This window comes from Mchenga conophoros, linkage group LG22 (assembly GCF_057382185.1).
Source record: "Mchenga conophoros isolate Kocher_MC1m ecotype Shallow Benthic linkage group LG22, M_conophoros_male_GT1.1, whole genome shotgun sequence".
Lineage (NCBI taxonomy): Eukaryota > Metazoa > Chordata > Actinopteri > Cichliformes > Cichlidae > Mchenga > Mchenga conophoros.
The window spans coordinates 3,257,184-3,281,203 of record NC_140546.1 but is presented as its reverse complement, the minus strand read 5'-3'; the positions used below and the strand labels follow the sequence as shown (position 1 = coordinate 3,281,203).

Here is a 24,020-nt window from a genome sequence, read left to right as displayed (position 1 = left end):
CATTTATTTTAAGGCACTGCTCTGACTGTCACTTTGTTTACTCCTGAAACATGTAAAATGATCTGGTCGATCAGACCTTCAGGTACACCTAATAAACGTCTGACAAACAAACGTTTCAGCTGCAGTAAAACACACAGTCAGTTTTAATACACATTTATTAGAACAGGAATTAACTGGTACATCTACAGGACTTCTGAGTCACTCTGAATTCACAAAGGCTGTTTTTCTTAATTAATGCAACCTGCACCGGTGAACTCCTTTAGAAACGACTCTGTACAGACAGATGGTAATGACGGGTCAGCCTGTCTTCATGCTGTTGTTGTGAGATTTTCTTCAGGTTGCAGGAACGAGCAGGCCCACGTGAAAAAGATCCTTTATGTGGGGCGCTCCCTGGGACGGGTGACGAACTGCCACCACAGAGGGGGGAGGTCGCCCTCTTTGCGGGCAGGAGGGAGAGCTTCGGACTTCGGTCCAACAGCAGGGGTCTCAGCCTCTAGCTGGGCAACCTGGAAGTAAAAGGAAGGAAATGGTGACCTGAAGTTTCCAGTCCAACAAAAGCACTCTGGTGCCACCTACTGGAGTTTGTCATCAACAGGGACCCTTACATTCAGTTCCAGCTCCATGTTCTCAGCATTGGGCTCTGCTTGTATAGCTTTGCATGACTTACAGTTCAAAATAATTCCTATTTATCTTATACAGGCCTTAGATCCTCCTGTCTAAAACAAGCCTTTTATCTCCAGCCATCAAGTTTCTTAACCATTTATCCAATCAGGTTTGCAGAGGGGCTGGAACTTATCCCAGATGTCATAGGGTGAGAGACAAGCCTATCACAGGGCTAACACCCAGAGACAGACTCATATTCACACCTACAGCCAATTTAAAATCACCAATTAACCTAGTTAACCAATCAACTCAGCTCTCGTTAAGCTGTGACCAAGTCTAGGATTATCTGCTCTCAATGACGTCATACGAATCCAAGAGTAGAAAACCAAGAAGAGTCTAAAAGCTGAGCTATATGGAACAGTAAACAAGAAGTAGCACCTTTCTTGTCATTGGCAAAGGAGACCAGGTTAAACAAGGAGGTCAAAAGTAATGCTGGCATGTAAATGTTTGCTGCCCACCTCTTTCTCCCAGCTCTGATTCCTCAGTTTCTTCCACTGCTCTCTCTTGGAGAAATAATCAGGATACATGGCCTTCTCCGAGGGGTGCCAGTGGTCCAGCACCCACTCTGGGACCTACAGAGACAAAGCAGAGCTCACAGACACGTCTCTATCCAACATTAGGACAGCCAGCGTTTTCACTTCAAGTTTCTAACATCAAATGTTTTCCTGTAATTGTTCCCAGTTAGTTCAAACAGACCAGAAGTTCGGTCCAGAAAAAAGAAAGTTAGATACAGAACGAAATAATTTCATGGTTGCTCTGTTTTACCTTGTAGCACTCGTATCTCTCATATGAGGTCCCCCCAGGAGAGTCGGGGAAGATGTAGGGCTGAGGATGTTGGTTGGTCCAGAATTCCTCCTCTCCTGCCTTTAGCATCATGGTGGCCTTCACCATGTCCTTCTCAGTCTTGTTTTCATCAAAGCGAGCCCGCAGTAAGCAGGCATAGAAACGGTACTTGTCTCTATAATGACAAAACAACAGTCAGACCTCAAGAGAGACCACCAACATGTTTGAAGCAACTACATGACATCAAGAGAAAAAAAGTGTTAAAATATAAACATGTGGATATTTTATACTAACAGAAACATTACATATGAATTTTATCTATAAAACAGACAATAAGACTTTTCTTAAAACTTAATATCATCAGTGCAAAACATTTTAAAAACAAACTCTAAAGAAGGAAAATGAACAATTTTCTTTACTTTTTCTAAAATGAAAATATATATTATTGTTCTTGCAATCAACATAAATAACATCTCAACTTAAAGGAGCAGCCTTCAATCCTCATTAGAAAGACTATGCTGACGTGGGTAACATGGTGATTCACATTAAAACCCTGATACTGATTCTTCTGTCCATCTCTTTTCATAATGTGAAGCTCCTGCAGGCAGGTTATATTTCTAAACAAGCACAAAACTCTAATAATAATTTATATACTGGCTGATTACTAGTGTAATATTAAATCTGTAATGTGGAGCACGAGTTTGACCAATGGATTGGTGTGGCGTCAGCAGTAATGTGTGTGTTGTATGAGGCTGGGATGGTAAAGAGAGCAGAAAGGACAACTTTTCAATTTACCAGTCTGAGCCCAGACCTCACCGATGGTAATGAAATCTGACAGACAAGGTATGCTCTCAAATGCATGAGGCTGAAACTAGTTTCCTCCATACGATGTCTGAGCTCAGCATAACAGATTTTGGAGCAGAGACGCTGCTCCCGTGTGGTAAAAGGAGATGGTCAAAGTCGCTCGGGCATCATGTTAGGATGCTTCCTGATAAACCAGAAAGAAACCCTGGGGTGGACTCAGAACTCGTTGGAGATCTCATGTGATCTAGGAACACCTCAGGAGGTACTGGAAAGTATGGGTGTGGGGAAGGATATCTGGAATACTTAGCCTGCTGACACCACAACCTAACTCCATATAAATAGAAGATGACGGATGGATGGATAAATGTCCAAAATCTTACTGACCTAACTGTATGTATTGATCTTTCACCAATGAAAGCCTTTCATTTATTCATATAGACCAGAACTGACACAAATAACGCTACATCCGAGTGACTGAATGAATACTAGTTATCCTAAATATTAAACATCATGACAACTAACTTTGGAGTATTTTCCACATAAAGTTTAGACTAGTGCCTCTGATGATTAAGTAGAGTAATGTGTTTAATAACCTGTCTGCAGCTGAGCCAAGTGGGAGCTCAGCTAGAACTTTATTATTAGCTGCTTTTGACGCTAGCTGGCGCCATGTAAATACAAGTAACATATACTGACTCCTGCTCAAAAAGATTAAAATGAAACTATTGCAACTTCGCGATCTCTTACGCACATTCCCATCTGAATGACAAGTGGAGAAACAAAGATAACACTTTGGAGGTGTAACTGTCAGACTTGAGGAATGAGTGACCTGGCTTAGCAGCGGCTAGCTTCGCTGTTAGCTTAGCAGGACAGTGAACTTACTGCATGTAAAACACCGATATTCTATATTTTTCCACAGTCCCACACTAACTAAGAAGCCCTTCTTACCTAAATATGCACCACGACTCGAGGTGTCTCAAGGACTTCTTGTAAAGCCGCAGCACTTTCTGCTGGTGAGTGAGATAGGCAGAGGCCATGTTAGCCGTCCCCTGTCACCTTCTCGCCGAGCAGCGCGAAGGATTCTGGGATTTTGTGGCATCTGGAAGCTAAACCCGTAAATATAAAAAAAAAAGCAGCGCGAATATATTACATTTCTTTTTGGTCACGCATTAAGTGTAAGTTATACAAGTGTAAATTATCTTCACGCGTCGAAATGTTTTCGATATTGTCTAAAATGTTTGGATAAGATGAGAAGAGTAGCCGAAAATCTTTTTCAGTAACAGTGATCCGGTCTGTTACAGTTATTACGGTATTGCGGCATTATGGGATTGGTGAGAGCTGCATGTGTAGTTCTTTCTGGGAGAATTTCAACCATGGCACAAAACAAATTCATTGGTAAGTCGTCTCTGCTTTATCACCTGTTAAACACTACCAGAAAAGGTAGAAGAGAGCGAGTGTCACTGGCTGCCGCTGACGGTTATAAAACAGAGCAGCCTGCATGTTTTGTTAGCATCAGTGCTAATAAGTTAGCTTCTTGAAAATGACAACACAGCAGGAACAGACTGAGTGACAGGCTCACAGCTGTGCAGGAATACAGTATACCGGGCACTTTATTTCAGGTTTACAGTAGTTCAGCTGCCATGATGGCAGCTCACAGTAGACTGATCAGCTGATCAGCAGTTGGTGCTGTTGTGCTGGCAATGAAGAAGCTATAGCACAGCATGAGCTCTGTGCTGGTCCATATATTAGATTTAACCAAGTCAAACCCTTTACCTGTCTGTGAAGCTCCTCTGCATACAGCCTGTGGTTGCTCTTCATTAAAGACAGCTGTAAGCTGTGTAGGGTTGTAGTCCTAACTACACAAAGTTAAAATCAACTGAGATAAAATGATGCAAATCAGTACACCCAGCAGCTCATCTCTCATTTAAATATTAACGACTACAAAATGGAAATGTCTAAAAAGCAGAGCAGTTCTCAGTGTACTTAGATGTGTCCAAGCAATTTAGTAACTTAGCTGACAGAAAATTGTTAATTGGTAATATTTCTGAAAGAATCATCTAGTAATTGCTTAATGAAAACCTACCTCTGCTTCAAAGTATGTCAAAGAAGTATTTAAAGTATGCGGCACCTCGCAGTGAGTCACTATAAAGATTACCAATGGAGTGAAATAAATTCTTTAAAACTAATAATTGTTATTAAACTCAGTTCATGACTGTTGTAGAATTTAGGTGTTTATTATAGTTTTTTATGTTGTAGGCTAAAGACAGATAATCTGTAATCTGTAATTACTCGTTTTGTTATATGACTGTATTTCCAGTGTGTTTCTATTGTCTGTAAGTAAAGTATCCATTACTGCTAAATGTGTTCAGTGTTATTGTATAACGTGACCTCAGAGCGTCTCTCACATGATGCTGGTACCAATACTGTGATGCTTTAATTCCAAAGATACAATCAGTAACACTCTGTGAGTCAGTACATGTAGATAAATCCTGACCTCTTGCTGTTCAGACATCGGGGTGAATCTGACAGATCCCATGTTCAGAGGACTCTACAGAGGGAAGCAGAAACATGACGGTGAGCTACTGCTTCACTCTTATTTTCACTGTGGGGCTGTTCACATGATGTTTTTCTGAGTCTCACGTTTTCCTGACAGATGACTTCAATGAGATCATTGACCGAGCTCTCAAAGTAGGAGTTGAAAAGGTATGCTGTGTCCATCACTTTGATGAAGCCTCATGTATTTTAATCATAGCCATGACTTCAGGGATCGCTGCAGTGTTGATTTGTTTTAAAAAGGTCATCGTGAAATTCTGGGATGATAGAGATTTTTACAGCAACAGTTTGGCTAATAGCTGTTGGAGATGTTTATGAGTGTTAATATCCCGGACAAAACCCTCATTTATTTCACTCCCTGATATGGACTGGGCGATGAGGGAAAGAAGAGAAGAACAAGAACAAAAAAAAGCCTCACCTACATTTTAAGTACACTCAACATATAAGCCGGTATACTCTATCATGCTGAGCCTTATTATATATGCTAAAGAATTGTGGTGCAAGTAGTCAGGATGCCGATGCAGATATAAAACATAATATAAACTCATAGTTACTCTTTTTTGTGTATGTTGGAAATGTGTAATTTGAAAGTTATTTGTTCTCAGTTGTAATGACTGCATGTTTTATCTGTTGCTTCACTGCAGTTTATGATCACAGGGGGGAGCCTTGACGACAGCAGGGAAGCTCTTAAACTAGCTGAGACCAGAGGTAATAATGACAGCACGTTTAGTGCAACCAAATGATTTGTGGTCTTAAAGAATCAGCCAAACCTACCTAATGTTTCCCTCCGTGCTGGAGCGTCTCACCTTTAACAAGCCCCCTCCTTCATCACAGATGAGTTCTACTGCACGGTCGGCTGCCATCCCACCCGGTGCGGCGAGTTTGAGCAGAATGGAGAATCCCAGTATTTAACTGGGCTGAGGGAGCTGGCAGCAGCACACAGAGGAAAGGTGGTGGCCATCGGAGAGTGTGGACTGGGTGTGTGTACACGAGCACGTGTATGAATGTACATGACAGAAATAAGTCTTCATTTACACCTTATTTATTTTTCACTCTGTGGGTTACCCACTCTTAGCGTTCAACTATGAATATGTTTCTTTTCTCCTCGTTTCAGATTTTGACAGGCTGGAATTTTGCTCAAAAGAAACTCAGCTCAAGTAAGTTTGTGTGATTTTCACAAGTTTTGAAAAACGGCCTTCTAGAAGCAAAACTTGCCACTCGGCGGCCATTTTTTAAGGCCACATTGGGAATTTTAATAGTGACTGCATCCTTAAAGTTACCAGTGAAACCTGATAGATGTGCCAAAAAGTCTAAAAGCTTTTTTTCCCCTGAAGATTTCCTTCTAATTTCCTTCTAATAAACATTATGGTTCATTTATGACTCCACAGACTTGCAGATTGTTTCCGAGTCTGAAAAGTGAAAGTACCTTTAACCTGCTTTCTTTAGAAGTCTATAAGAAAATGGCCTTTAGCTTAAATGGCCCTCGTGGACTTTTGTTTCCTGTGCCTCAATTTGCTCCTGGTGTGTTGCAGATACTTTGAGAAGCAGTTTGACCTGGCGGAGGAGACCAAGCTGCCCATGTTCCTCCACTGCAGAAACTCCCATCAGGAGTTCATTGGTAGGTTTGTGAAGCAGACACCTGATCTGGTTCAGGAATTTGATTTTTATGCGAAACATTCAACTGTTTTTGTTTCCACAGACATCATGAAGAGAAATCGAGACCGATGTGTTGGAGGAGTGGTAAGGATGATATCTAAATATCATAGACAGAGGAGGATATGCTTTCCAAATCCTGGAGATGCAAAAACAACCTGTGTAAAAGTGAATTATTTCTGTGACAGGTTACAATACTCGATGTAAACTGAACAGATTAAGGACCTAAAATGTAAAATTCTGTGAAGTTAATACTTTTGTTGGGATAAATTCACAAACAAACCTGATTTCATTCAATAAAACTAGTTTGCATATTTAAAAAGCCACTGAGTCACTTTATGAATGAATCTGATCAAAATTCTTCTGCGTCATTGCTCATTTGAATTTCAGGTCCACTCGTTTGATGGAACTGCAGAAGATGCTGCTGCTCTCATTGACCTGGACCTCTATATTGGAATAAATGGATGGTGGGATAATCTGAGAAATGTTGTTCGGTTTCCTTGAACGTGACCTGAATCACACTGAGTCTCACTTCCATATCTTTCAGTTCCTTGAAAACAGAGGCCAATATTGAAGCTATGAAGTCGATCCCCACAGAGAGGCTCATGATAGAAACAGGTGAGTCACACCGTCTGTTTATTTTAAAGCTTTTGGCAGAATGTGGCCTGAGTTTGATCACACAGTGAACCTTTAATATAAAGTTTTCTTAAAGCTCTGGAGTCATTGGTTTTATATTCTTGTTGAAGCTGTATCACCAATAAGAGGGAATATATTAGATTAAATAGGTTTGTGCTCACTTTATAGAAATATTTTGCTGATGTTACAGTTCTTTAAATGCTACATTCATGTTATTTATGGATTTCCACCTTCCTGCTCATTTCCAGACGCCCCGTGGTGTGGTGTGAAGAACACTCATGCCGGGTCCAAATGTGTTAAAACTACATTTCCCACAAAGAAGAAGTGGGAGGCAGGACACTGCCTGAAGGACCGGAATGAGCCCTGTCATATCATGTGAGTCACTAAAGGGAAACGCTTTATAAATCAATGGATACAATCAGACGTCGCACTGAAGCATGAATATTGTTAAACACAATAGACCTTTAATTTTAAGATTTCACTATTTGTCTCTTGCAGACAAGTCCTGGAGGTGATGGCAGCAGCGAGGGAGGAGGATCCACTGGAGCTGGGCAACACAATCTATAACAACACTGTCAAAGTCTTCTTCAGCTCAAGCTGATAATAAATGACATCATCAGACTCACCGATGTGTCATTAATATTCTTTTATGAATCTGTTTGTGCGCCTCAGGACAAACCACTTATACTGTTATATTATTTGTGTTTACAGTCCTCTGTTAGTGCACAATAAACATATTTTTTTCATAAGGAACACATCAGTTGTCGTGTTTAGAAAAACATAAATGTTAATGAGTTTATTCAAACCACACAAAAAGCTTTGATGTTTGTGATTGTTCAAGTACCCCTACAGTGCTTTTGCTTCAGATCATCAAACAAGTTTTAATATTATACAAAAGTAACCCAAGCAAATGCAGTTTTCAAATGTTAATTTATTAATATAAAAAGTTATACAAAACCTAATAAACTGGCTGTGCCAACATTTGCAACAAGAGCTAAAATCAGCCGTTTTCAGTACCTGGCCATGAGTCTTTGGCCAAATGTTCTTTGCAAAATGATTTTAATTCAGTCAGCTTGTTTTAGAGTCATGCTGAAGTCCATCAAAAGCATTCTCAGAGGTTTGTGTTTTTAAGCCATGCAGGGGTGGACTTGCTGGTGTGTCACTATCATTGTGCTGCTGCATAACTTGAGCGCTCTTGAGCTTGAAAGACTTTCTGGAAGACAACAGAATTTATGATTCTATCAGTTACGGGAGTCATCCAGGTCCAGAAGCAGCAAAGCAGCCCCCGACCATCACATTACCGCCACCGTGTTTGACTGTTTATATGACCTTCTTTTTATGAAAAGCTGCCTTAGTTTAATGCCAGATGTAACAGTATTTGTATTTGTACCTTTCAAAAAGTTCAAGTTTTTAACTTTTGTCTTCAGTTTTCTCCGTCCATAGAATATTTTCCCACAACTTTTGTGGATCCTCGAGATGTTCGGAAATCCCAAAGTCTTTGAAATGTGTTTGTTTTTAGCTCAATAAATCAAATACGATAAGACACAACAAATATCTCAATAAGGTATAAAAACTAATCTGAAATCTAAATATAGTAAACTGAAATATATTTAATATACTTCTATAATGGTCTATTATATTAAGTCTGTGTTATATTTTATTTATGGATGTCTGTACTAGCAAACCATCCTCTGAAAGCAAAATAACGTCTACATTAAAACATGTAGCAAACAGGACACAGAAAAAAATGACGCTGTGTAATTTTATAGTTTGTAGAAATGTTACGTCAGCTGCCACGCCCACTGACGCGATACGTCGTAACAGCCTAGCAACTTCTTTGGTTTTTTTTTTTTAAAAAGAAGTCAAGTGGCACTTTCACAGCACTGACAAACTGACATTTAGAGATGCCTTCACTGGTTTTGTGACAGCGGACAGCGCCGGGTCTGATGGGGGCGTGAAGTTTACCGGCTGCCGGCTGTAACCCGGAGAAGCAACAGGAGGTTGAGGTGGACGAACATGGCGGACAGATGCAGGCTTCCAGCTGTCAAGTAAACGTTGGGCAAAGCGAAACTGAAGACGAAGGACGGCTGCCGGGTGACTCGTCACGTATTTCAGCGTTACATGGATAGCTGGGTCCCAACAGGACTGTAAAAAGCCCTCCGCTAAAGCCGTATGGCGTCCACCCAAGCCCGGATAGGCCAGCAGGCCTTGGTGGTGCTGGATGTGGCTCTGCGAGTTCCATGTATTTTTATTATCGACGCCATTTTTAACTCTTACTACGACCCTGGCTCGGGCTGGGCCGGGGCGATGGGGAAGGTGTTTGTCAGAGTCATGGGTAAGTATTTTTAACATGAAGGAGCGCTTAAGTTTCCCTCAACAGCAACGAGCTAGCAGCTTTAGTATGGCGTTATTTTTGTGCCACTATTCTGAGCGCACGTAAAGAAAAGTTTGCAGGTGCAAGTGTTGTATTTTGAGGAGAAATTTATTTTGAGCGAAGAAAAGCTGAATTTGAGTGAACAAAATTCATTTCTGCGTGCAAAAAATGTATTTCAGTGTTTGCTATTATCCACACACACAACAGCTGCCCCTCTCGCTCAGTTTTTGCATTTGCGCTCGCTCGCAATGTGTTGCTCGCGCACTTAACATTTCTGCCCGTGCGCGCTCAACTTCACCGTTATATTTGTGCCACACAACCAGCCAATCACAGACTTGGATGCAAAAAAATCTGATTGGCTGTTCTGGTCTCCAATCAGCTCGAAATGACGAAATGCAACATCCCAGAATCCATTTCGTCCAAAACTCAAACGAGGCAGTGGCGGAGGAGCACCGAGTGGCGGAGTTTGAAATATTACTCTTTCTGAGTTACAAAATAAACTTTACACAGCACCATTCTCGCATGAAAATATCTTTAAACTTTAAATACCTGCTCGATTCATCAAGACATCACATATTTGCATAAGTGCTTTAACGTTTTCGGAGATACCTGTTACCCACCATAAGAAGATCATTTGTAACCTTCACTAAAGCTGTTTCTGTGCTGTGCTGAGCTCTGAAACCTGACTGAAACTCTTCAAATAAGCCATTCTTCTGCAGATGATCTGTTAGCTGTTTGACAACTACTCTTTCAAGAATGTTTGATATGAAAGGAAGGTTGGAGATTGGCCTATAATTAGCTAAGACTGCTGGGTCTAGAGATGCTTTTTGAGTAAAGGTTTAACTACAGCCAGCTTGAAGGCCTGTGGTACATAGCTGGTTATTAGAGATTGAAGCATTAATTATTGGCAGAACTTCTTTGAGCAGTTTTGTAGGAATGGGGTCTAAAAGACACGTTGATGGTTTGGAGGAAGTAATTATTGAAGTTAATCAATCAATGGGAGAAAAAGAGTAAATGAATATCAATGGTACTGAAAGTAGCTGTAGATAATATTACATCTGTGGGATGATTATTGGTAATTTTTTTTCTCTAATGATTAAAATTTTATTTGTGAAGAAGTTCATGAAGTCATTACTAGTTAACGTTAAAGGGATGGTTGGCTCAACAGAGCTCTGACAGTTTGTCAGCCTGGCTACAGAGCTGAAGAGAAACCTGGGGTTGTTCTTATTTTCTTCAATCAGTGATGAATAGTAAGATGTTCTGGCTTTGCGGAGAGCTTTCTTATAAAGTAACAAACTATTTCTCCAGACTAAATGATGATCCTCTAAATTTGTAACACGCCATTTCCTCTCCAGATTACGAGTCATCTGCTTTAGGGTACGTGTTTGAGAATTATACCACGGAGTCAGGTACTTCTGATTAGAGACCTTAGTTTTCACAGGAGCTACAGTATCCAGAGTCGTACGTAGTGAGGAGGTGAAATTATTAACAAGATAATCGACCTCTGTTGGGGTAGCGTTCAGATAGCTGCTCTGCTCTATGTTGGTACAGTGCATTGAAGATGATAACAGTGGGTGGATTATATTCTTAAACTTAGTTACAGCGCTTTCAGAAAGACATCTACTGTGATAAAGTCTACTCTCCACTGCTGTGTAATCAATTATTGTAAATGTGAATGTTATCAGGAAATGATCAGACAGGAGAGGGTTTTCAGGAAACACCGTTAAATGTTCAGTTTCTATGCCATATGTTAAAACAAGATCTAGAGTGTGATTAAAGTGGTGGGTGGGTTCTTTTACATTTTGAGAGAAGCCAATTGAGTCTAATAACAGATTAAATGCCATGTTGAGGCTGTCATTTTTAGCATCTACATGGATGTTAAAATCACCCACAATAATTATTTTATCTGAGCTGAGAACTAAATCAGATAAAAAGTCTGAGAAATCAGACAGAAACTCTGTGTAAGGCCCAGGTGGACGATAGATGATAACAAGTAAGACTGGTTTCTGAGTTTTACAGCTGGGGTGGACAATGTTAAGCATCAGGCTTTCAAATGAATTAAAAGTCTGTCTGGGTCTTTGGTTGATTAATAGGCTGGTGTGAAAAATTGCTGCCACACCGCCCCCTCGGCCTGTGCTTCGAGGTTTCTGGTAGTTAGAATGACTCGGGGGTGTTGATTCATTTAAACTAACATTTCAAATTCAAATTCAAATTTTATTTGTCACGTACACAGTCATACACAGTACGATATGTAGTGAAATGCTTGGACAACTGCTCGTGACCTAAAGAAAACAAAAAAAGGAAAGGCTATGAATAAGAAAGGAAATAAATATGAAAAATTAAAAAGGGTAAATTTAACTAGGAAGGAATAAAATATAAATTAAGGTTAAAAATGAAATAACTGTACAACACAAATTAGAATGAAGGGTAAATTTAACTGGGAAGAATAAGATAAAATATATAAATTAAAGTTGAAAATAAAATAACTGTACAACAAAATACACAATACACAATATAGAACTATATAAGAATGTATGAAGAAATCTAAATATAAATAAATATATACACAATAACAGCAGCTGTACAAGTATTAACTGGAAATGAAGAATATAGTGACCAGTGTTGTGCAAAACCAATGTCCAGAAAGTCCAGTGTGTGTGTAAGAACTGTATGTGTGGGTCAGTACTGTGTGGTGGTGTGATTGAGAGACCGTATCGCCTGCGGGAAGAAGCTCCTCCTCAGTCTCTCTGTGTTGGTCTTCAGGGAGCGGAATCGCTTTCCTGACCTCAACAGAGAGAACAGTCTGTTGTTGGGATGGCTGAGGTCCTTCACGATCTTCCTGGCCTTGGTCCAGCACCGCCTGCTGTAGATTGAGTGCAGGTCAGGGAGCTCGGAGCGGATGGTGCGCTCAGCTGATCGCACAACCCTCTCTAGAGCTCGTCTGTCCTGCATGGTGCTGTTCCCGAACCAGGTTAAGATGTTTCCCGCCAGGATGCTCTCTATGGTGCACGAGTAAAAGTTCCTGAGCACCTTGGAGGGCAGTTGGAAGTCTCTCAAGCGTCTGAGGTGGTAGAGACGCTGTCGGGCCTTTTTCACCACGGTGTTGATGTGACAGGACCATGACAGGTCCTGCGTGATGTGAACTCCGAGGTATTTGAAGCTGTCCACTCTCTCCACTGGGCACTCGTTGATGACGGGGGTCTGGTAGTTCCTCTCCTGCTTAGTGCTGAAGTCCACTATCAGCTCCTTTGTCTTACTGACGTTTAGAAGGAGGTTGTTCCTCTGGCACCAGTTCTCCAGATTCCTAATCTCCTTCAGGTAGGCCGTCTCGTTGTTATCAGAGATCAGGCCCACCACGACGGTGTCGTCAGCATAATCATCCTGCTGCAACCAGGTTTCTGTAAGGCAGAGTAAATCAATTTGTTGATCAATTATTAAGTCATGTACTAACAGAGACTTGGAGGAGAGAGACCTAATATTTAATAATCCACATTTCACTGTTTTACTCTTTGCTTCAGATGTGGATGCTGTATTGTTTTTTCTTTGTGATTTTTTTTTTTTTTTTTTTTTTTTTTTTTTTTTTTATGTTTAAGTTGTTTATCGCTGGTTTTTAGTTTGTTTTTGTCTATTTGGGAACTGACACGGTCTAGCCTTCAGAATTACATGACAAGCTCATTCGGTGGAGTGAAACTCTGGCATCTGCTCCTTCCTATCTAAAATATAACCGAACGCTGGCATAAATTTTCGACCATCTCACACTTCTATTTAATCAGTTTTCTTTTTGATGTTTATTCAGCTGTGTGAAAACCCCGGAGGAACCCTCCCGAGGGATTAATACGTTTTATTTAATCGAATCTAATAACTTTAATGTCAGCCAAACCGATTAACTCAGGAAAAAAAAAAACACTGAAAAAGGCCAAACAAAAAGATGTTTAAGTTATTTAAGTGACTTATATGTCATGTTTAACCTGAGAGGCAAAAGACTGCGGGGGTTTGAAAACGATGTGCCGGGAGTTCTCCCCGGCTCAGATATTTGAAGTTTACTCAGCTACATTCTCGCCTGAAAATATGTTAAAAGTTAATTTTGCGACCACAAAAGACTAATAAGAGTAATATTTAAACTAAGTAAATGGTAAATGGTAAATGGCCTGTATTTATATAGCGCTTTACTAGTCCCTAAGGACCCCAAAGCGCTTTACATATCCAGTCATCCACCCATTCACACACACATTCACACACTGGTGATGGCAGCTACATTGTAACCACAGCACCCTGGGGCGCACTGACAGAGGCTCCAGTAGTAGTAGCCATTGTTGGAAATTGGAATTGGCTGGGCCAATCTGGGATATGGTTTTTCAATTTTGTACCCGGAAGGAAAATTGGGAGAAATTCGGGAGAATGGTGGCTCCGAGAGATTTTTGGGAGTGGCACTGAAATTCGGGATTCTCACAGAAAAATCGGGAGGGTTGGCATGTATGCCTGTCAGACAGGCTAAAGCCGATTAAGTGACCAGCAATAACATTTACACAGGGCAGATCCATCTGACACGCTGCTTAACTGCTTCACCTCGACCCTAATTTACTCTGCTTTGGCGCCATCAGCTCGCAAGCTAGCTAGCTGGCTAACGTCAAGGTGTGTTGTCACAAGTGTGATTTGTGGTGTCACGGATGGCCTCAGAGGCACCTTGGACCCAGATGGGTCATATTCAGGTCCTTCTTCCTGACAAAGCTCGCTTCTTCTCCTCTAACTGTACCCAGAGAGCTGCTCTCTGGTCTGAACTCTGTACCTGTGACTTTATATCGACGTGTGTTGACCTGGTGTCCCACTTTATGCACATCATTTGTATGTCTTGGCACTTGTCATATTTTCGGACAGGGGAATTACATTCTGGACTAGTGCTGTGTAATAACCAGAGCTGCTACTAACAAAAATCTGTTTCACTTTTTATTTATTGATAGAATAAGTCTGTAGCCTGACTAACTTTGAGTTTCCTCTACACCCCGTAATTCATAACAGCTCCTCGTTTTCATCACTGTGACAGAGTAAAGCTTCTCTGTGTTGAGTCAACAAACAGGTTATGTACCTCAGTTTTCCAGTTTGCAGACCTTTGAGCAGCTCGGGCCATCTGAAAGTGTTAGCCAAGAGCTCTGGGTTTGGATGGACAGGAAGTGAGATTAGCTGTTGGGTTTGCTTCTGTACCCGTGTTTCTTTATGTTTAGTACAGGAACAGAGACTCCATAGTGCCAGATGTTTGAACAACTTTATATTAAAGCAGTAAGGCTCAGGTTGGTTGAGGTCCTCTACAGTATGTACGATCAGTTTATCATAGTGTTATCAAATGCACACGTAGCATTACGTGGACTGTGAAAGGCATTTCTTTGTTTGTTTTTGTTCTTATTTGTTTTTCTATTTATGTTATATTATGTATGTTGCTTGTTCATCCTTTGACTTATCAGGATTACTCAACTCTATGCTGATTATTTTGCTCCAAAATTCTTTAATGTGCAGCATCTGTTGTTTTCTCACAAAGATTGATCTAAATACTCACTATAATCAGACAAACTTGGAAGCTACAGTTAGCTGACATTTGTTCAGTTTGCAGTGAGAAATATTTGCCTTTCCTGTCTTTCTGACTGCTTCTCCGGTGTGTTCCAGGTGTCCTCATCTCCACTGTGGTGCTGCTGCTTTCTCAGAAAGCCTTGTTTAAGTTCTACACTCTATTCTTTGCTGTCCTCCTTGGCATGGCAGCAGTCCTCATAAACTACTATGCCACCTCCCACATGGACTTCTACAACGCCTACTACAAAGCAGCGTTGGGCTTCAGGTTGCTGCCTAGAAACGGGCCGACGCTGTGGCTGGGCATGGCCGCCGTCCAGCTCGTCTTTGGGATTGGCTATGTGTTCTTGCTTAACCTCCAGTCGGTGTTTGCTGCGCTGGTGGTCCTGGACATCATGATTCCTCTGTGGGGGCTGATGATTGAACTTCCTGCAGATGTCAGGCATCTGGTGGCAATGTTCTCGGGCCTGGTGCTGGCTCTCAGCACAGCCGTTTGCCTCGCCACGAGGCTCAAATGGTTCTACTATTCATGCCGGTACGTCTACCTGCTCGTACGGCACATGTACAGGATCTACGGACTCCAGCTGCTGCTGGAAGACACGTGGAAGAGGATCAGGTTCCCTGATGTGCTTCGAGTGTTCTGGCTGACCCGGGTAACAGCCCAGGCACTGATACTGGTTTACGTGGTGCAGGCGGTGGGGAGAGAGAGCGGAGATGCCACAGGTGGAGCTGCAGATGGGAGCTCTGATGCACAGGTAAATGCTTTTAGATAAAAAAAACTTCACTTCTAGGACATGTTTGCTATATGATGGTCACTTCATAAGCAAGGTAAGCTAACAAGATGTTAGCCACAGTGAATTGATATTTGGTTAATGACCTTATTCAGAGTCTTTGACATATCATAACGTTTACAAAAGTCATATATTTGTTTGGGGAAAGAAGTTTTCCTTTTGCAGCCCCAGGCGCCCCTGTTGGATTTCTGTAATTATATCTAAAAATTAGTTATATATAAATAATTATATCTAAAAATTAGTTCCTGTGTGTTTAAAAATATCTCTGAAAGCCACCTACATACCTACGTATGTAGGTGACCTCTACAGGTTTACTGTGTTCTGTAGCCAAGTAAAGTCCAGCTGGCACATTAGCTCTTTGCAGTGTTTTACAGGTATATTAATGCACAAATTTCAATGTGAAATATTCTTTTAATAATTTATAAACAGTGTCTGATGTCTGAAGAGCAGTTAAAAATGATGCACACTACATAACAAGGTCATAATTCTTTAACAACCTCATTTCTACTGAAGCTGCTTCTTCATGTTCTGTGTTGCTGTTAATAATAAAGTCTCACCTAAAAAGACTGCAGAGTCTGAACTGAAGCTAAACGGGATTATGAGTAAAGGTGACGCATGTACCTGTGTGACTCCACCGTTTTCAGGGTTACCTGCTGAGCTGGGATGTGTTCTGGGATCTCACGAGTAACCTGATCATCTCCGGCTGCGACTCCACGCTCACTGTGCTGGGGATGAGTGCTGTTATCTCCTCTGTTGCACATTACCTGGGTCTCAGCATCCTGGCTTTCATAGGTATGACTGAGATTGTTAGTTGGAGTGGTAGCAGGTGTAAAAGCCTTCCTGATTTGCCCTTCACGTAATTGTTTGGATGCTCCTGGAGTTGAGCACTTTCTTAATTTGAACCTTCAGGTTCGACTGAGGAGGAGGACGACAAGCGGTTGGGCTTCAAGGCTCCTGTCCTGTTTTTCATCCTGGCTCTTCAGACTGGCCTCAGCAGCCTGGAACCTGAGGAACGTCTGGTACGTCTCAGATTTGGGCTTCCAGTTTACGCCATCAAAGCAGCCGGCAAACTGTTTTTCTCTCATTTTTCTGTTGTTTTAACCTCTGTGTGAATTTTTATGTTGCCCTATAAACTAACAAAACATGTTTAATGATTTATACTGTAAATGACATTTGCACACAGTAGCAGAGTTCACTGTTCTTTTTGTAATCCTGTATTCCTGTGGTTATAACGTAATAACTTCGTACACGTAACTTAGTCTTGGTTTTGATCCACAGGTCCGCCTAAGCCGGTACATGTGCCTTCTGCTGACCGCCATCCTGCACTTCATTCACGGCATGACTGACCCCGTCCTCATGTCTCTCAGCGCTTCCCATGTCTCCTCTTTTCGGCGGCATTTCCCCGTCCTGCTGGTGTCCCTGGCGCTCTTTGTACTCCCTGCGGTGCTCAGCTACGCCCTCTGGCATCACTACGTCCTCAACACCTGGCTCTTTGCCGTCACCGCCTTCTGTGTTGAGCTCTGCCTCAAGGTGAGCGCAAACAATTTATCTTTGACTGGAATGGATGACGTCCAATGTCTCCCAAAGTTTTCACAGTATGTGAGATTTTTGTGTGTTATGTTAGTCATTCAGTTTCACGTATGTGAGGTTTTTTGGACTCAGCATTACTCAAACTAATGAAAAAAATTAATGAATTAACATCCTTGCGGCCCGGCCGGGCACAGCCCGAAAACGGGACACCACCCGCACAAGGCACCTTAGGGGTCGGGTGCGATGCGAGCCGGGCGGCAGCCAGGAGCGGAGGCCCTGGCTGACCCGATCCCCGGCTACCAAGACTGGCAATTGGGACATGGAATGTCACCTCTCTGGTGGGGAAGGAGCCTGAGCCAGTGCGTGAGGCTGAGAGGTACTGGCTAGATATAGTCAGGCTCACTTATGGCCGGGGCTCTGGAACCAGTCTCCTCAGTCTGGGGCAACTCCAGACCTCAGTCTGGAGTTGCCCCTGGTGAGAGGCGTCAGGCTAGGGTGGGTATCTTTGTATCCCCTTGGCTTGCTGCTGGTATGTTGGGGTGTTTCCCATTGGACAAGAGGGTTTGTTCCCTTCGCCTTCGGGTCAGGGAACGGGTCCTGACTGTCGTCTGTGCTTATGCACCGAGCGGCAGTTCAGAGTACCCAGCCTTCTTGGAGTCCCTGAGTGCCCCTCCTAGGGACTCTGTTGTCCTACTGGGAGACTTCAATGCTCACGTGGGCAACGGCAGTGAGACCTGGAAGGACGTGATTGGGAGGAACGGCCTCCCGGATCTGAACCCGAGCGGTGTTTTGTTATTGGACTTCTGTGCAAACCACAGTTTGGCCATAACGAACACCATGTTCGAACATAAGAGTGTCCATAAGTGCACGTGGCACTAGGACACTCTAGGCCAAAGGTCAATGATCAATTTTGTAATCGTATCACCAGACCTGAGGCCATAAGTTTTGGACACTCGGATAAAGAGAGGGGCTGAGCTGTCAACTGATCACCCCCTGGTAGTGAGTTGAATCAGGTGGCGAGGGAGGACGCTGGACAGACGTGGCGCACCCAAACGTGCAGTGAGGGTGTGCTGGGATGGTGGTCCCCATCTTTAAGAATGGGAATCGGAGGGTGTATTCCAACTACAGGGGAATCACACTCCTCAGCCTCCCTGGGAAAGTATATGCCAGGGTGCTGGAGAGGAGAGTTCGTCTGTTAGTCGAACCTCGGATACAGGAGGAACAATGCGGTTTTCGTCCTGGTCGCGGAACACTGGACCAGCTCTTTATCCTTTCGAGGATACTTGAGGGTGCATGGGAGTTTGCCCAACCAGTCTATATGTGTTTTGCGGACTTGGAGAAGGCATTTGCCCGTGTCCCTCGGGGGGTTCTGTGGGGGGTGCTCTGGGAGTATGTGGTGTCTGGCCCATTGCTACGGGCCATTCAGTCCTTATACGACCGTTGCAAGAGCTTGTTCCGCATAGCCGGCAAGAAGTCAGACTTGTTCCTGGTAGGTGATGGGCTCCACCAGGGCAGCCCTTTGTCACAGATTCTGTTCATAATTTTTATGGACAGAATTTCTAGGTGTAGCCAAGTGGCGGAAGGCTTTCAATTCGGTGGTCTCAGGATCTCATCTCTGCTTTTCGCAGATGATGTGGTTCTGTTGGCTTCATCGGGTGAGGGCCTCCAGCTTGCCTTGAAACGGTTCGCAGCCGAGTGTGAAGCGGTGGGAATGAGTATCAGCACCTCCAAATCTGAGGCCATGGTCCTCAGCCAGAAAAGGGTGGAGTGCCCACTCCGGGTCAGGGACGAGACCCTGCCCCAAGTGGAGGAGTTTAAGTATTTCGGGGTCTTGTTCGCGAGTGATGGGAGAAGGGAGCGGGAAATCGACAGACGGATTGGTGCAGCGGCTGGAGTGATGCGGACGCTGTACCGGTCTGTTGTGGTGAAGAGAGAGCTGAGTGTAAAAGCGAAGCTCTCAATTTACCAGTCGATCTACGTCCCTACCCTCACCTGTGGCCACGAGCTGTGAGTAGTGACCGAAGGAACGAGATCGCGAATACAAGCGCCGGAAATGAGCTTCCTCCGAAGGGTGGCTGGCCTCTCCCTTAGAGATAGGGTGAGAAGTTCGGCCATTCGAGAGGGGATCAGAGTAGAGCCGCTGCTCCTCCACATCGAAAGGAGCCAGCTGAAGTGGTTCAGGCATCTGACAAGGATGCCCCATGGGCGCCTCTTGGGTGAGGTTATCCGGGCATGTCCCACCGGGAGGAGGCCCCGGGGCAGACCCAGGACACGCTGTAGAGATTATATCTCTCGGTTGGCCTGGGAACGCCTTGGTATTCCCCCGGATAAGCTGGAGGAGATGGCTGGGGAGAGGGAGGCCTAGGCTTCTCTGCTTGGGCTGCTTGCCCCGCGACCCGGCCCCGGATAAGCGGAAGAAGACGGATGGATGGATGGATGAAATTAACATCCTATGGTCAAGAAGAGATCAAGAGATCCGGAATAGTAAAACTTGTTACTTAAATAATCAAATGTGTAACAATAATGACCGGATTGATGTGCATATAAGAGCATGATTTAGCCCTACAAAAACAAGAAATAATCAGGATTAAATGATTACTTGTCTGGATTCCTTTTCACAGTTATGCTCTCGCTTTGTGTTTTGTGCTAAATCCAACGCACCACTTTTCCTTTGCAGCACGTCTCTAAAAACCCAAACTCACTCCTCGACAGGCGAGGGGAGAGCCGAGGTGAGGGCCAGGCTTTGTCAGCAACAACAGTAAAACTGATTCAGAGAGGTGGACAAGGAACCACGGATACTGTTTGTAAATTCTTAAGTGTTGTGAGTTTGCATATAAAATGTTTCTACTGCTTAGAGACAAATGTAACTATAAGAACATGGAACCAGGCTCCTACATTCGATATTCTGGGCATGCTCACTTGACTAAAATTAGCCTGGGGACCCGCTGAGGAATGGCGAGTTTGTGGGTGTCGAATCGAAACTGTTCTGAAGGAGAGCGGCGACACATTTTTAGACTGTTTACTTCAAGCTTAGGGTCCAAAAACATTCCAGCTGTCACCAGAGGTCAGCTTCAGCTCCGTGTCACAGAGGATGTGTGGCTGTTGCATTTTTACGTTTGTGAATGTTCATTATTCAGGGAGTAAACTTTAAGGAACAACAATTTAAGTAGCGATGTACAAACTTCAACTAAAACATGAATTGTGAGTTCAGGCGATCAACAGCATGCAGGATATTTTTGTTCTCTCTCAAATTAACTTGGAGCATGCAGTGAAGCATGAACACACACACACACACACACACACACACACACACACACACACACACACACACAGAGCAGAATTTAAAGGAGAGTGTGGGTCAGAGTACCACTTGTCCATATTCTTAGTTAACATTCTTGTTTTGATTTAACCATATTTCATATGTATTCTGTAGTAGGGAAACATCTACTATCCCGGGTTTGTTTGTATTTTGCACTTTTACAGATTATATAATTTAACACTTAAATCAATTCCTACAAGTTTGTTAAGTTAACATGTTATTTATTTCAACTGTTAATTGGTTTAGTTAGAACTCACCTTACCTACCTGTCTTCCAGAAACAAAAGGAGGAAATTTAGTTTTACTTCTTGCTTTATAGCTTCTGGGTTCATCTGAGGTCACAGGAAGAGACCAAGTGCGGAAGGGGAAGAATTCTTGTAATTTAAAAAAAGTTGATTTTAGAGTGTTTATGGAGAAATAGATTTATTGTTGTAATGTATGGATTACACCAGAGTTTATGTTGCTAGTAAAGAATCGCAGTAGAGGTCAATAATATTCATCTTACCTACTGAATGCAATAGTCCAGAGGAGAAATTGTTTGGTTAAGTGGACGATTTAAGCAGAAGAACTCAGGTGTTTGGGGAAAAAGGTCAGTGTAGCTGTGTGCAGTTATGTTTATTTGAACGGAGTTAACTATGGAGTTGAGTTTCTTATTTATTTTTTGTAAATATTGTTTGGGTCACAAATGGTGAATAAATCACTTGCTACACTGGACAGCATCAGCCTCCTGCACTTCTTTGGCCGCTTAAGTCAAGTCCTACCACAGAGAGTTTGTCAAACTTCCCGTTGGCGTGCTCACTCCCTGTCAGGAGCTGAAACCGTTCACTAGTCTGCTTTGCTCTCTGCAGATTAAATTCAGCTCACGTTTCTGCTTCCTGCTCTCCAGGTGGTTGTGTCTTTGACCGTCTACGGCCTCTTCATGGCTGACGGATTCTCCAATGTCCTGTGGGAGAAGCTGGATGACTACGTCTACTACGTGCGCTCCACGGGCAACATCATCGAGTTCCTGTTCGGCGTCATCATGTTCGGAAATGGCGTCTACACCATGATGTTCGAGGCGGGCAGCAAGATCCGCGCCTGCACGATGTGCCTGCACGCTTACTTTAACATGTACCTGCAGGCCAAGAACGGCTGGAAAACGTTCATCAACCGCCGCACTGCCGTCAAGAAGATCAACTCCCTGCCGGAGGTGCGCGGTGACCAGCTGAGGAACATTGAGGACTTTGATTTCAACCATGGCACAAAACAAATTCATTGGTAAGTCGCCCCTGCTTTATCGCCTGTTAAACGCTACCAGAAAAGGTAGAAGAGAGCGAGTGTCACTGGCTGCCGCTGACGGTTATAAAACGGAGCAGCCTGCATGTTTTGTTAGCATCAGTGCTAATAAGTTAGCTTCTTGAAAATGACAACACAGCAGGAACAGACTGAGTGACAGGCTCACAGCTGTGCAGGAATACAGTATACCGGGCACTTTATTTCAGGTTTACAGTAGTTCAGCTGCCATGATGGCAGCTCACAGTAGACTGATCAGCTGATCAGCAGTTGGTGCTGTTGTGCTGGCAATGAAGAAGATATAGCACAGCATGAGCTCTGTGCTGGTCCATATATTAGATTTAACCAAGTCAAACCCTTTACCTGTCCGTGAAGCTCCTCTGCATACAGCCTGTGGTTGCTCTTCATTAAGGACAGCTGTAAGCTGTGTAGGGTTGTAGTCCTAACTACACAAAGTTAAAATCAACTGAGATAAAATGATGCAAATCAGTACACCCAGCAGCTCATCTCTCATTTAAATATTAACGACTACAAAATGGAAATGTCTAAAAAGCAGAGCAGTTCTCAGTGTACTTAGATGTGTCCAAGCAATTTAGTAACTTAGCTGACAGAAAATTGTTAATTGGTAATATTTCTGAAAGAATCATCTAGTAATTGCTTAATGAAAACCTACCTCTGCTTCAAAGTATGTCAAAGAAGTATTTAAAGTATGCGGCACCTCGCAGTGAGTCACTATAAAGATTACCAATGGAGAGACATAAATTCTTTAAAACTAATAATTGTTATTAAACTCAGTACATGATTGTTGTAGAATTTAGGTGTTTATTATAGTTTTTTATGTTGTAGGTTAAAGACAGATAATCTGTAATCTGTAATTACTCGTTTTGTTATATGACTGTATTTCCAGTGTGTTTCTATTGTCTGTAAGTAAAGTATCCATTACTGCTAAATGTGTTCAGTGTTATTGTATAACGTGACCTCAGAGCGTCTCTCACATGATGCTGGTACCAATACTGTGATGCTTTAATTCCAAAGATACAATCAGTAACACTCTGTGAGTCAGTACATGTAGATAAATCCTGACCTCTTGCTGTTCAGACATCGGGGTGAATCTGACAGATCCCATGTTCAGAGGACTCTACAGAGGGAAGCAGAAACATGACGTCGAGCTACTGCTTCACTCTTATTTTCGATCCCCACAGAGAGGCTCATGATAGAAACAGGTGAGTCACACCGTCTGTTTATTTTAAAGCTTTTGGCAGAATGTGGCCTGAGTTTGATCACACAGTGAACCTTTAATATAAAGTTTTCTTAAAGCTCTGGAGTCATTGGTTTTATATTCTTGTTGAAGCTGTATCACCAATAAGAGGGAATATATTAGATTAAATAGGTTTGTGCTCACTTTATAGAAATATTTTGCTGATGTTACAGTTCTTTAAATGCTACATTCATGTTATTTATGGATTTCCACCTTCCTGCTCATTTCCAGACGCCCCGTGGTGTGGTGTGAAGAACACTCATGCCGGGTCCAAATGTGTTAAAACTACATTTCCCACAAAGAAGAAGTGGGAGGCAGGACACTGCCTGAAGGACCGGAATGAGCCCTGTCATATCATGTGAGTCACTAAAGGGAAACGCTTTATAAATCAATGGATACAATCAGACGTCGCACTGAAGCATGAATATTGTTAAACACAATAGACCTTTAATTTTAAGATTTCACTATTTGTCTCTTGCAGACAAGTCCTGGAGGTGATGGCAGCAGCGAGGGAGGAGGATCCACTGGAGCTGGGCAACACAATCTATAACAACACTGTCAAAGTCTTCTTCAGCTCAAGCTGATAATAAATGACATCATCAGACTCACCGATGTGTCATTAATATTCTTTTATGAATCTGTTTGTGCGCCTCAGGACAAACCACTTATACTGTTATATTATTTGTGTTTACAGTCCTCTGTTAGTGCACAATAAACATATTTTTTTCATAAGGAACACATCAGTTGTTGTGTTTAGAAAAACATAAATGTTAATGAGTTTATTCAAACCACACAAAAAGCTTTGATGTTTGTGATTGTTCAAGTACCCCTA

At 42.6% G+C, this 24,020-nt stretch overlaps 3 protein-coding genes across 4 annotated transcripts; 2 read left to right on the top strand and 1 right to left on the bottom strand.

Annotated features, from left to right (window-relative positions):
- Positions 1-137: 137 nt before the first annotated feature.
- On the bottom strand, positions 138-3,335 carry LOC146548540 (NADH dehydrogenase [ubiquinone] 1 beta subcomplex subunit 9-like). Its single transcript, XM_085262708.1, has 4 exons — positions 3,196-3,335; positions 1,429-1,621; positions 1,122-1,235; positions 138-506 (listed from the first exon to the last, which is right to left on the bottom strand). The coding sequence occupies exons 1-4, from the start codon at positions 3,282-3,284 to the stop codon at positions 375-377; spliced, it is 528 nt and encodes a 175-aa protein (XP_085118834.1). The 5' UTR covers positions 3,285-3,335; the 3' UTR covers positions 138-374.
- On the top strand, positions 3,303-7,842 carry LOC146548539 (deoxyribonuclease TATDN1-like). 2 transcript variants are annotated; one of them, XM_085262706.1, is made up of 13 exons: positions 3,303-3,422; positions 3,549-3,642; positions 4,756-4,821; positions 4,901-4,950; positions 5,445-5,508; positions 5,635-5,778; positions 5,915-5,957; positions 6,333-6,418; positions 6,500-6,540; positions 6,844-6,920; positions 7,001-7,071; positions 7,338-7,464; positions 7,588-7,842. In XM_085262706.1, the coding sequence occupies exons 2-13, from the start codon at positions 3,570-3,572 to the stop codon at positions 7,688-7,690; spliced, it is 945 nt and encodes a 314-aa protein (XP_085118832.1). In that variant the 5' UTR covers positions 3,303-3,422; positions 3,549-3,569; the 3' UTR covers positions 7,691-7,842. The 2 variants fall into 2 exon arrangements, with proteins under 2 accessions (XP_085118832.1, XP_085118831.1); XM_085262705.1 differs by having other exon boundaries at positions 3,346-3,642.
- Positions 7,843-8,347: 505 nt separating this feature from the next.
- LOC146548538 (E3 ubiquitin-protein ligase RNF139-like) lies at positions 8,348-23,924 on the top strand. Its single transcript, XM_085262701.1, has 9 exons — positions 8,348-9,424; positions 15,119-15,774; positions 16,455-16,602; positions 16,720-16,829; positions 17,089-17,340; positions 21,545-21,915; positions 23,029-23,153; positions 23,420-23,546; positions 23,670-23,924. Coding segments are annotated over exons 1-7 (1,701 nt in total). The 5' UTR covers positions 8,348-9,261; the 3' UTR covers positions 23,030-23,153; positions 23,420-23,546; positions 23,670-23,924.
- Positions 23,925-24,020: the final 96 nt, after the last annotated feature.